Raw genomic sequence first — 13,942 nt, forward strand, 5'->3', positions numbered from 1 at the left:
TAACTATGATTTATAAATCTTATATTGTATTCGTTTCTAATATGTGCACGATATCTAAAAAAAATGTCAGTGATTTACACACTCTTTTCTCATCATAAACAGTATTAAGCCTTTACATGTTTGTCTTTAGAGGGGACATTAGCAATACTAACATATTAGGTACTTTTTTAAATAACAGTTAAGCCAGTCAAATTATTATTCGAACTTAAAATAAATAAAAAATAATGGTTAAATAATATAATTCATTTATAGCTTTATCACCATCGTATCTTTTCCAAAAACATCTTTTGGCACAATATATGTAATTAATTCATCATCCCTGTATTAATTTAGTTTTTTTAAGTAATAGTATAGCTAAAATTCAGTTTCAGTACAAAACAATTAATTACATTGCTAAAATTTAACATTATAATTACTATTAAACAGTTATTTTGTAACCAATACAAAAAAATGATACTTTAGAAGACGAAAACAGTTTTTTCAACTAGATATTACTGGGACATGTCAAAAGATTTCACTAATCCATCGTTAGTTAACGAACAGTAAAGGCTCATTTTAATTACAAGTGAACAATGAACATAGTATTTAATGTATTCACTTTTATGTAAACAATGAGTCTACTTTGTTAAAAAAAAAATTAAATTTTATTGCCACAAATAAACTTACTGTTAAAATAGGCCTAAAAAAATATTAATGTCATTCGCTACTCGATGTTCGTTTGACGGCCGCTTTGTATTTACCACTTTAAATACAATACGTCCTTTGTAAGAAACGTCATCATTTTCTGTAAAGATTCTACTAAATTATCACAACTTTTGACATTTTATTTCATTAGAGGGAATTTGTCATATGACCTATAATTTCGATGTCATTTATTGTTATGACTAATGACCTTCTATTAATTTGTCAGAAGTCGATAAAATAAATAGTGTAAGGTATACAGTAATTTCTTACTATTTATCTTTCCATTAGAGACGATACACCATTTACACAAACTGACCATGGAGTTTACACACCGAAAATTAAAAAAGAAATGAGTAAAAATGTGGTAAATTTAGCGTTAGGGGTATACGTGACTAGACGAAGACTAATCATATCACCTCAATTCAGGTTACTTATGAAACATTTAATGCATATATAGTACCACGCGTTTTGCAAGTTCAAAATTATTATTAGTTTTATTTCTGAAAAAAACCCTGTTTTCATAACACTCGCGCGGATATCATAAAATTACCTGAGAAATTGATTATTAATCACATAAATAAACTTTTACCTTTAAACTGCTTATGAATTAACAATAAAAAATATTAGTAGTAGAAAATTAGCAATGTAAAATTATTCAGTAAAGTTTACCCATTATAAAACTTAAAGAAAAAAATAGCTGTGTTCATCTCAAGAGATCAAAATAAACTAACAAAAAATATTATTTAACTATGAGATAATATTAAACAAATATTTAGTGCACAATTTATAAAGCGCAAACAATTTTTTACAACTCAAACAAAATAAAGCGATTTGCATAAATTTCTTAAAAGCGTTAAGACACTTGAACATTTTTTTCGTAGTACTACAGTAGTAGCATTGTACTTGCATGAATGACTTTATAATAGCATGTACGATTTCGTGACGTAATCGCCTGCGTGATAGGTAATATATTTTATTAACCACAAGGTTAAGAATTTTAGTGCTGCTTTTTATTTATTCAACTAAATGTTAACCTATGACTTCGACGAGCATGTAAATGTCCTTGTTATAAGGATGTATAGAATCAGAGTGGGGAAGTTAACTTATAAATAAATTTAAATCAATTTTAGCTGTTTCAGTCAATTTTAACAAAAGATGGGTATTTTTGTGGTAAGAGAGTGCATTTAGTTTGAAAACACGTTGTGATTATGTGCATTTCAGATACTAATTTTAGGACTCGCCGCTTGCGTGAAAGGTGACGTTGGTTATCGATATAAGGTGCCGGCTACAAGTTACGATGTTCCGTTTGGTTCAGTTGGTAGTTTAACTAATGACAGAAAATATTACCATGTTGGGAAACAGAGTTTTTCCACCGGAAGTGTTGTCCCAGTAAACCCTTCTCAACAACTCCAAACACCGATTCATGAACACACCTCTTTCATCGGAACTGGCAATCTTCCGCAACAACAGGTGTCATTGTCTGCCAGAGGTCAAGAGAACACGAATTTATTAAATAATTTACATACTCCTGTACACACAGAAGGTATTTCCACGTTCAATATTGCAGGAAGTTCTCTAAACCGAAATGCTGGTGATGTCGGTACGCACAATGTGGCACTGGACTCCAAATCAAACTTTGAAGGAGGAAATTCGCACAGTGTACTAATAAATTCCAAATCTCAGTTTGAAACAGGAAATTCTCAAGATGTAGTACTGAACTCCAAATCCACCTTTGGTCAAAATGTGGCGGTAGATTCTCAGTCTAACTTTCAAGCCGGACATTCTCAACAAGTAGAGCTACAAAGACATCTATATTTCTACTCTGCTCCCGAAGAACCCGAAGAAGTTCGTCCAAGAATAGTAGCACCTCCGGCTCCTGCGAAGAAAAATGTCAAAGTTTTGTTCATTAAAGCGCCTACATTTAATTCAGCTCCTGTTCATATTCCCGCTCTACCACAAAATGAAGAGAAAACTCTTGTATACGTGTTAGTGAAAAAACCAGAAGAAACTTCGATAGTTCTGCCAACACCTGCACCAACGAAGCCATCAAAACCGGAAGTTTACTTCATTAAGTACAAAACACAAAAAGAGGCTCAAGAAGCAGTTTCCAACCTTCAGCAAGGTGGTGGCCATGGTGGAGTTTCGGCAATCAGCAGTGATGAATTCAATGCCAATTCTTTCTCCAATAACGTTCTTTCGGCCGGTCATCACATTGAATATGAACCAAATGTTGAGCTTAACCGAAATATTAACTTTGTTTCAAAAACTTCATCATCACTAAATGAAAATGGAGGAATTGGTTCTGAATCTCCCTTAGTAGTTTCCACACTGCCAACGCCTACTTCTTTTGGTGAATCTGCTTTACACTTTACTAGTGGACACAGTGGACTGTCAAATATTGTCACACCAGGATTTCCTCATTCTATGGGACAAACTCATGGTGAACGAATATTCTCTTCTGACGGAATTACAAATTTTGATGGTTCACTAAATAGCAGAGTAAACGAATTTCAGGGATCGACAACTGTAGGTTCTTTGAACTTACCAACTGCTCCTACCAGATTTGATGGAGAGGTAAAAGTTCATCAAGTATATGGTCCTCCCAGCAACTAATGACAACTTTTTCTATTTGCTCACTTTTTTAATACATGCTTTTTTAGTAAAACAGTGTTTTTGTCTAAAAAATAACACACATACAATAATTGTTATAAGCTCATTACAACACTGCGAAACTTGCGCAAAAAATGATATTATTATGATTATGAACCTTCCATTAAACAACACAGTTTAGACATGCATATATAAACTGTAAAAGAAAATACACAAAATATGAACACACGACTAATGGATGGAAAATAAAGACGTGCATATATTTCTACTGATATATTTTTTATGTTAAGCTAAAACATACATATATTTCTAGCGAAAACAATTCAGTAATCGGCATTTATTTGATTTAAAAAAAAGCTGTTATTCAGATGGGAAAAATTGACATTTGAACAATCAACCAGTTCCTTGAGATAACAGTAATCCTTTATAAAAATCTGTTTCCTGCTTCTCTTTAAAAAATATTTTATAATTCCTATAGCAAACGAAGAATGCTTAATGGTAGGTATTTGAAATTTCAGTGAATCTATTGTAAAATCATCGGCAAAAAAATGGAAAGAAAAAGAATAAAATAAAAACCACACGTCTTAAGGTGAGTCCTTACCTTTTTCATTTGCGAGGTGTTCAATACATATTCAGAAATGTAATAACTGCGTTATGAACTTATTGCACTTAAATTTTAATTATAAATTGTCCACAACTTACTCCATGCAACACGGCAGCAGTTCTTTATTTTAAACAGTATACCATCATCATTCTTTTTAAAGTTTTGGTAAAATTTTTCATGAGGCATTTTTTAAAATTCAATATCTCAATTATTTATGTACCTTAAATTTCGGATTACAAAGCTCCGTACATTACGTAGAAAACATTGTCGATTTCCTCTGTTGAAACTGAGATACAGCAAAGGAAATTTCTTCGACACAAGTTTTTCTTTTGAGTATGTTATTTCCGACAAAAGAAGTCGACAATGTTTCCCGGATAACGTATAGTGATCCATAAGCTGAAAACACTGGTGAAATCTGCGTTACGAAATTTTCATAAATATTGAGATATTGATTTTTAAAGATACGCCACGAAAAATTTCGAGAAAATGCTAATAAGCTGCCGATAAACTTGCGTTATATAGCGGAAAGTGTGGACAGGTTATATTGAAAATTTCATAACAATAGCTCTGTCAATAAGGGGCACATTACATTTCCAAAACAGATTGAAAATACCATGAGCCAAAGGTAGGATTTCTGTTATGTTTATAAATTTATGATTGTCTGAATGTATTTTTTTCATGAGGATAAACAGAAAAATTGTGGATAGCATTTTATAGTTTAGAAAATTTCATTCTACCTTCTAAAATTTTATTGACAATAACGAGGCGGACAGTGGTACAATGGTAAGAAATATTTATGGCTCACACCAGTGCATCCGAATTTGTTGGAGAACAGTTAGCAGGTAGTTGTACTCATAAAATAATGGTCCTTTTCGTTCGTGAGTAACGATGGTCCCTGTCCGGACTTGGATTATTCTGCTTTCTAACATGTGGGAATTACAGGCACGCGACAACTTCAAATTGTAAATATCTCTTACTACTGTACTACGGTCCGTCCGTCTCGTTATTTCCAATAAAATTATATAGGGTAGAAAGAAATTTCCCAAACTATACTATCTACGCTATTCCTAAAAGTACACGTTGAATTTCACAGTAATCTGTACAGTAGTTTATTTAGTATACTTCCTGCTTAATAAATTTGCAACGGATTGGCATACAAAGGGAGAGACGTGTAGTAATAAATTAATAATGTTGTAGTATTTTATTACTATATTTTTACATTAACAATAAATAACAGAGACTTAAAAAAGTTAATGGAGGGATTGACCTATGATAGCATTCTCGTTTCTTCGAGAGCGCGAATGGAAGAGCGAGAATTTCGGTCCCTTCATCTTGTTGTCCTTGTCTTCAGCTATTCGCCGCTCGCGCGTAGTCGCGCGTTCTGATGACGCGTACCAGACGTATGTTTGGTTGCCTGGTTATACGGCGCTGAAATACCTACAAATGAAAAACCTAATTTTTCATATTCTGGAAGTCCAGGGCCTAAATTAATGTGCACTTCTACACATTTTGTGCAGTTCAAAAATGTATTTGTGCAGCTGGAAATTGCAATTTGTGCAGTAATTTTTTCAAATTATTAATATTTTTACTTCTCGAGCGTTACTAGTAAAGTGGTCGTCAAATTATACCGAATGCTGCCTGGGGCGCGGTCATTGAAGTGATTAGGATGGTTGTAATTTTTATAACTCTCCAATGTTTGGGCACAGCATACCTCTTATTTAAGTACTAACTGAATGGTACGCGGCATTCGGCCCAAATTTATGGCATCTATAAACTGTGGTTAGGGGTTTATTGAGCGCTTGTGGCGTTCAGCTTATTGTGACAGCTACTATACTACCATTGACGCCGGTTCATCCCTTCACCGAAAAGAATCGAAGAAATTTTATGATTTTGTTTGTCAAGTTGGAACCTCAAGAAACCCCAGACGTTCTGTTTTCGATCTGTCACGTACCTGCTTAACAATAACACTTGTCTCAGTGATTTCGAAAAAGTGCACAACAAAAATTTATCAGTCGTACTTGCGGAGTCGTACTGCCTTCACAACTGTTATCACTTTGGTTTTTTCTTGCATTGGTAATGCGTTGTGACTAATTTTCTTTTGTGCTATGACAAGTATTATTTACGCAATTGGCGTCATCACAAATTTTTTATTGATCAAATTAAGAACGTGTCACCCCCTTTTCTCAAAAATATGAGAATACGTAAGTCTTTATTTAATAATGACAAAATAAGAATTATAATAATAAAATTCAGAACATTTTGTTCGATGGTCTGTTTTGGGAAGACAACACACAAACTTTTGTTATGTACCTTTAAATAGTGACATATGTAATAATAGTATAGAGGACAGAAGGGGGATTAAAGGCGATTGTGCAGTTGTGCAGTTGGAAATTTTCCTTAATTTAGGCACTGTGGAAGTCTGCAATAGTAATTTACGTTATAAGTTCGGTAAACTCGTCCTCATTAAACGAGGGGACGAAGGAGTCGAGTCAGTAATTTTAAGACGACTTACTGTAAAAGTTTACCGGACGTATGTCGTAATGAGTTTTATTTCATACTACAGACACTAAATCATTGTTTAAATTTGAAAAAAAAAAATTTGAATTGAAAATATGATCTGATCATCTATGAAACGCTAGTCCCTATGGTTACTGTTTCTATTGATTGTTTTGCAAAATTTTCCGAGACAAAATGACAACAAACTGTAATATTCCGGATGATGCTATGGGATGATGTTCTGAGTAAATATAATGAATCTACCGGATCTCTCATTCCAACAAAATCGTCAGAAAGATACCATGAAGAGTATAAGCAGGTATTTTTTTTAGTAATAAATAGTTTTGATTATTATTGATTTATTTCATTTGAATCCGGTAAAGGTTTTTACAGGACATGATACCCTAAACTATCATTTTCCAAACTCAAATCATTAATTTTAACATGAGTGTTACGAATTACGATGTAGTATGAAATAAAATATTGAATTAAAACCATTCAATAGGTTTAAAATATTTCCCTGACTAACATTCAGCAAATAAAAGCTACAAATAAATATCTACAGTTCAAAGCTTGAAACTTCGTTGAGTGCCTAAGTAATTTTGACTTAGAAAAAGTGTTCAACCTAAATTTACTTGTTATAACCTAATATCAGTTTAGTTTTACTGTAAGACCAAACTAGAGTTTAAAAAACAATTAAACATCACGAGAAAACTGAGAAGACCACAATTAATGTTTTAAGATTTTTACGAAATACATATGTACTTTAAGATTCTTAACAAAATTTTATATATAGATTTTTCTATTTGTTGTTATCTTAAGTTAAAAAAAAATGAATATTAAGATTAATAGGAGTATATGATTTTGATGTATTTTAATAAGGATTTCAGCGTTTTTAACGCAGATTAAAAAAACTGTTGTTAAAGCAGTTGTAATATTAACTCGTAGCCTTAAACTTAAATTTAAAGCAGCACCGGCTCTTACAGATTTTATTGTACGCAAAATTTGTGATGCAAAATTATTCACAAATATTTGCAACTGCATGTCTTTAATGGTTTCAGTCATTAATACTACAATTTCGAAGATTTTCAAATGATTGATCAACGAATTTAATTGAGTTTTTCAGTCAGTAATTTTCTTTAACTCTTTCTTGAACATTCATGTTCAATTTGAGAGAAAAACCCATCAATGCATTGGAAGTGTACGACCAATATTATATCAAAACTCCTTCATTAAAAAAACTAAATGTCAACGTGTTTAATATTATCGTCGTAAAACATTTCTATACCTACTCAATGCGTCGAGCTTTGAGCGTAAACATCATTAAAGAAATAGCATAAATTAACTTTTAACTGAAGAGAGAAGTTAAATATATATCTTATGTCATGCAGAAAACGCAACTCCTTTCCAACTACATACTTTGGAATTTCTAGTTCTATAAAATCAGTCTTTATTTTTTACGTAACATTGGTTGCATATCTTCACTGCACTGCGGCACACTATGGCATCTACTGTGCTATGGCATTGATGTGTTTTTCCAAATTGAACACTAGTAGGACTTTATGACATATAATCAGAGTTAAAAAAATAACCCATACCTATATAGATTTATTTTAGACCAACTGACATTTTAACTAAAATACGTCTGTTTTTAAATATCGTAGAAGACAAGTTTTATTCTACTTTTCAACAAAATATGTATTCCTCCAAACTTACTATTTATATGACAGATTCATATTTTGACCAAAGCATATCCTTCTAACTGTGTGACCCACTGCTCCAGAATCAGTAACAAGACTCCTATTTCTGTCTTGTCTTGAAAAATTATACCCAATGCTTATTTGGACAATACCAGCTATGGTTGTTGTACCATTGATTTCTTGAATAATTTTAGTGATGATTACATAATAACAGTGCTTGGGAGTAATTCAATTACAAGTAATTCATTACTGTAATTCAATTCTTTTTCAAGTAATGACTAATGAGTAATTGTAATGAATTACTTTTCAAAAAACGTAATGAGTAATTGCAACGAATTACTTTTTTTGAGTAATTCAGTCACTTTTACAATTACTTTTAACCCAAATACTCAAAAATATTGTTTTGTTTTTCTCTACGAATCGTTTACCTGACTTGCTGGGATTATTACACCTAGTTCGTCCCCACAAAGAGGAGATTAACCCAGTAAGGAGTTAAAATCTAAAACAACTTTAGCATAGAATTTGTTAAAAACCAGGTAACCATACATAAGCTCTTCATCATTTTAAGGGTGAGCTAAATAATTTCAGCATAGGGAAATACGTATAAACTTCTACCCAAGCTTTTGCCAAAAGTATACGTCTGATTGTAATAAACTTCACACAGTTGAAATGAGCGTAAAAAACCCTACAGACTGCTTTTCCGTTTTTTAAATTCTGCTGTAAAAAAAATACAACGCGTTAAAATTGTGATGAGTATGAAATTATCTGGTTTTCGCTATTTATGGATCAGTTTTAAATTTTCAAAAAGGTACTGTGATAACCCAAACTTCCCGCCTTTAAAAATTGACCTTGAAACAGTTTGAAAGGCCCGCGAAAAATTCAAAAATTCAAAATTTGGCCTTGGCTGTGATCGTCTAACAAATGAGAACCTACGTTGTGTTTTTTTTTTTTTTTGCTTTTGAAAATTGGCGGGAAGAAGTTCTTTCATACAAGTGCATACACGGTCGAGAGCGCAAGAAATAATTAACAGAAATTGTTTTGGAGGGGGGGGAAACGGCACCACCCTCACAGGGGGAAAGGCGCTGCGAAGATTTACCCCTCAGCGCAAAAACCCCCTTGGTTTTATTCCCGGACGACATTTTATTACATTTCAAACACCTTAAGATATTTGAAAGAAAAACACTCGCGGATTGACAGACATACACATGTGAAAACCGAACAAACACAAGACCTACACATATGTAAATTGGATGGCAGGACCCGAATCATTATGAGAGTGTGGCGATCGAACAAAATATAGAACAAAATATATCAATTTCATTTACGAGCACAGCAAAATACCCAGAGGGGGTGTCGTAGCGTGAGCGAAGTTTGGAGCTCCCGGTCTGGGCTGGTTTCCCCCGCGACGGTGATTCTATCTACACCAAGCCTGCCAGACAGCACCCCTCCATGACGAACATGCCGTCCAAGCAGGCCGTTTCGGCCTAAAACTAGCGGTGAAGTCTGGTCAACTACTACCTCGTCGTCAAGACCGTTCCCACTGAAATCTTGTTCAAAGCCTGCACGTCTTATGCAGACAGCGCGATACATTCCGCTACCGCAACTAGGAACTGCGCCCATCGCCGACACTACGTGTTGTTGTGTTATTTACCTTCAATTCTATTTAAATGTTCAATCTCTATGACTCTAATATTAAATGACAACCGAACAAGTGTTAAAGTTTCAACAAAGAGCAATAAACAACATTTAAATTCGCCACACACTCTTACGAAAATTCAACAACAAATAATTCTTAATTGAGATTAAATTTGGACATCAGATAATTTACATGATAGAAACATTAATCAACAAAACATTTACAAGATCAAAACTTAGCAAAGATTTGTGAAAACAAAGATCTGGTATGAAATAAACCTGTGCAAAGAAAATATCATGTTAGGTCAAAACTGTAGAGCATGGAAATTTACGTTCAATTCAAATTATATTGCAAAGAAAATTACTGAAGCTAAAATTGTGAGACAAAGACAAATTGCATGAGGTGAAAGATTGTAAAGTTAACAGATTTACATGTGATTAATATTAATTCGTGTCCAGTCAAGTTATTGGTTAAAATTCAAACGTGAAATTATTTAGCTGCATTGTGGGCCATTATTACACATACATTTCCCCAAACAAAACACATAAACAAACATGGCAGACAAGCTGCAGTTGCAAAATGGCGTTGGACGAATTCGTCATTCCAAATAATAGGCGTCGAAAATATGCGATGCAAAAATACGATGAATCCTGTGGCGTTGTATAAACGATGGGCTAAATAAAAGGAATCGAAGGCACGTCCCCCCATGACCCACAATGTTGTTATTTTGTTCAATAGATTCAGTTAAAACATGTGCTCGATTAAAAGAAACAAATGGACGCTTCAAAATGGCTGCTGCCTGAACAAAGAACGGTGAAATAACAACTCGTTTGCCGCCATCCAAAATACAGATTTCACAAATATAGCTAAATAAAGCATGGCCCGAACTAGAAATCACTTCCTGTAAAGCCCTACTGCGATGGATTTTAAATGAAAGATAAAAAAAAACGAGATTAGTGGAAAAACAAGCGCACGCGTCGCTGCGTCACGAGGTCAGAAGCATCGTCGGGGCTTGAAATTCGCCGCGAAACAGGTGTTCAAAACATACCTCTCCAAAGATGCGAAGATTTCGACACGGCTTACCGCCAAAAGGAACGCAAAAACCTCGTCGTAAGAACGATGAGAAATCAGGAACACCCAATGGCTCAACGGTGGCTGCTAGGTTTTCCAATGGAACTGGATCAACACTGGAAAAACAAAACACAACAGCAAAAGGCACAGAATAATTCACAATTAAAAATACAACCTGTTGCTCGAAGCGCTCGAAAAGAAGTCGACCGTTCTCTCCAAGCGATCAAAAGGAAGTGACCGTTTTTCAAGACAATACCACCCTCGCTTTGCGCATCTCTGTTTCTTTGGGGTGGTTGGTTGCCAACCTCTTCTTCTTGTCAACCGTTTCTTGTGCGCGCGAAATTCATTTGAAATTTAAAAATTCGAATTGGATCCTTACAGTACATTAGTAGAAATTGTATTAAAAAATCCATTGCGTTCTACAGAAATAAAATCTCTTAATAAATAATTGAGTAAACAAGGGCAGAATTTTTAAAATTTGTGGTCAAACAAACTTTAGCGATTTTTCTGGTCCACTCGAATCTATAACAGGTAACCGATAGAGCCCGTCCTTTTAAACCCCACATAATCCGATTATAAAATTTTATGACAGTGTCCACCCTCTAAAGTTTTCTAAATTTAATCTGTAAGTCACAACGCCAAGCATGAGGCACTTACTGTAACCTCATTTGACATAGACCTGTTAAAACTTTAATGACTTAAGCGGCTTAAGCCAAAGGACCCTTATAAGTCATCTGGCTATTGTAAACTTTGTTGACCCGAACCGCAAGATTATTACTGTCCATTGTTGGCATAATGTATATGTGAACTGAGTGAAGTAATACAATTGCATTCATAAAACACAAATACAGAGTGACAGAGACAGAGTCAGAACATTCTACATATTTCATACAGGAGTTACTCGGCAAAATTTTTAGAAGACGTCATCAATTTTTTGGGAGGAGATAAACGAATAAACTTTGATTAGGTAACAGTTATCATGATTATGATAACCTTAAAACGTTTGCAAGATTTCAAAGCATTCGTTTTTGCTATTTCAAATTTAAATTCCAAAAAGTTTTTACACAATTTTGATTTTTTTTTTCCGAAAATTTGGATGTCGACGGTGAAAACACGGTTTCATACACCACAAGTGCAGAAGTACAAAATAAAAAAATAGATTGTAAATTTTGGATATGAACGTCATTTCATTGGTGACGGGAATGACTAGTCAAAGCGTTTTACCTCACCCACCGAAAATATCAGTCACTGTGTCCCACATGCATCTTAGGAAAAAATTCGACCTAAAAATTTTATAATGTCTTCAATTTTTCCCTATCTGCTACAAAAATTACCACCTTGCAAAAATATGTTTTATTGTTCTTAGAAATAAGCTTAAGTATAACATATAATTAACAGAATACTTAGTAACCATTTTTATGTACACAACACATGATGGTATCAAGAGTTAAAAACCAACCGGGTAATTGCAAATTCTAAGGTAAAATTAATTTAGGGCTATGAATTAAATTTAAAGCTTTGTAAATACTACAATTCAGTTAGCAAACCTTGTTCCCTGTTTCAACTTTTACTCGGTTGAAAAGATACTTTTTACATAAAATGTAACCAACAGTTATGTTATAAAAATATGTGTAATAATACATAATTAATTTAAAAATTCATACATAACTCGCACAATTTCATAACACCCCTAAAAACTCTACTTTGCTACTAATAGTTCTTTCTTTAATTCCTTCAGTTGTTCTATTTTACCACATGTTTCAATTAATCTAGTCTGCACATTAACAGCACGAATAATCCATTGTAACGCTTGTTTAAACATAGACTGTGAATGATATAAATCTTGTGGTACCAAGTATCCAAACCACCTAACTGGATCAATTTGTTCTTCATTTTTAACTACTTCTAAAGTCCTGGCTTTTTGTCCAAAAAGCTCCTCATCATCTTCCCCAACTACTGTGGTTACAGCATCAAAATCAGGGCTGTTTTCGGTTGGTAATTGTAATGATGATACACTATTCTGTCCCAAAATGTATCGAGACTTCGCCAAGTGCGTTTCACCTCCACACATGGCATTTTCCACATTAAGCTTTATTTGAATTTCTTCCTCCATAAGTGTTAAGGCATCTAGTGTTAATTTGTCCAAAACAGTACATATTTTATCAAGTTCGGTCATTATAGCAAGTCGCTAAAAATATTACTATTTTTACCATAATTTATTCTGCAATGTCTACGAATATTTGTTCTTACCAAATGCTTATTATAGGCAGCTTTTATTCAGTGTTAGCAAGTTGAATGCAACTAGAACACAATTTTCTTTTTAGGTTATTTGAAATGTCATGATCATATGATGCGTTGCTGATAATGCTGGTCGTATTGTTGGTTGCCTAGCCCGCGACATTATTACATGAACAACAGATGTGTATAACGTGATTAAAATAATAATTACTACTTCGGTTGGTATTATTAACAAATTTTGCTTGGTAAATTTGTCACCTCACCTTACTTCCTGTTGTCAAAAGGGACATTTCGTTTATGTCAAAATTTGTTATTGATTGTTTTATTAAAATTACATAACCTAGCAGTAACCCTCTGCAGTATTATCTCTGCAGTAACCTAACGTTCTTGAGCGCTTAAAAGCTGGCGGGCGGCATCTCTTTTTTTTCATTAGTAGATGAAATAAATTTAATAAAATTATAGTGCCCCCCCCTTTTCTCGAATATGTGCGAATACACACGTCTTTATTTAATACGGTTAAGGTTTTGAGGAAACAAACTCGTTAAAATCAAACAAATTGCTGCGTAACATTTTTTTTTTCTTATAAACATAAACAATCGAAGTTAAGCATGTACACTAATGATAATACACTATTTCTCGTTGGTTATCTGTTTTAAATACATATATTTCATATTATGCATATAGTGGCGGCCAAATAAAATAGCACACTTTTCTTTCCTTAAAGTAACTTTCAAATTTGTATGGATGTTTAAAAATCATTGTTAATGGATACCTATTCACTTGAGTCCAGTTTACACAACTAAATTTATTGAAAAAATCTTTTCAAGAGGTGTCTTAGGTCCTACTTTATTATTTTGGCCGTCACTGTATTTACATGCGCGAAATGCCCCCTTGCAATTTACC

The 13,942-nt window shown here is 33.5% G+C and overlaps 2 protein-coding genes and 1 long non-coding RNA gene across 4 annotated transcripts in view; 1 reads left to right on the forward strand and 2 right to left on the reverse strand.

Moving 5' to 3' along the window:
* Window positions 1-1,739: 1,739 nt before the first annotated feature.
* On the forward strand, window positions 1,740-3,349 carry LOC135123160 (uncharacterized). The gene is made up of 2 exons (XM_064047656.1): window positions 1,740-1,854; window positions 1,906-3,349. The coding sequence occupies exons 1-2, from the start codon at window positions 1,840-1,842 to the stop codon at window positions 3,295-3,297; spliced, it is 1,407 nt and encodes a 468-aa protein (XP_063903726.1). The 5' UTR covers window positions 1,740-1,839; the 3' UTR covers window positions 3,298-3,349.
* A 1,735-nt stretch (window positions 3,350-5,084) lies between these two features.
* Window positions 5,085-13,942, reverse strand: part of LOC135123733 (uncharacterized) — a 57,178-nt gene continuing 48,320 nt past the window's right edge. Inside the window, exon 3 of the long non-coding RNA XR_010279705.1 lies at window positions 5,085-5,335. This is a non-coding gene — a long non-coding RNA (uncharacterized LOC135123733). The remainder of the gene's footprint in view (window positions 5,336-13,942) is intronic.
* Window positions 12,140-13,174, reverse strand: LOC135123161 (coiled-coil domain-containing protein 115-like). Of its 2 annotated transcripts, none has more exons than XM_064047658.1 (2): window positions 13,052-13,174; window positions 12,140-12,989 (listed from the first exon to the last, which is right to left on the reverse strand). In XM_064047658.1, exon 2 carries the CDS (start codon window positions 12,975-12,977, stop codon window positions 12,501-12,503), a length of 477 nt encoding a protein of 158 aa, XP_063903728.1. In that variant the 5' UTR covers window positions 12,978-12,989; window positions 13,052-13,174; the 3' UTR covers window positions 12,140-12,500. The 2 variants fall into 2 exon arrangements, with proteins under 2 accessions (XP_063903728.1, XP_063903727.1); XM_064047657.1 differs by having other exon boundaries at window positions 12,140-13,001; window positions 13,052-13,169.

Source organism: Zophobas morio, unplaced genomic scaffold, assembly GCF_036711695.1.
Source record: "Zophobas morio isolate AGI-343-1 ecotype UQ-CSIRO unplaced genomic scaffold, CSIRO_AGI_Zmor_V1 ptg000006l, whole genome shotgun sequence".
In the NCBI taxonomy this organism is placed as follows: Eukaryota; Metazoa; Arthropoda; class Insecta; order Coleoptera; family Tenebrionidae; genus Zophobas; species Zophobas morio.

Bases quoted from the DNA above. Each gene is read 5' to 3' on its own strand.
- LOC135123161 (XM_064047658.1), bottom strand. From the start codon at position 12,977: ATGACCGAACTTGATAAAATATGTACTGTTTTGGACAAATTAACACTA.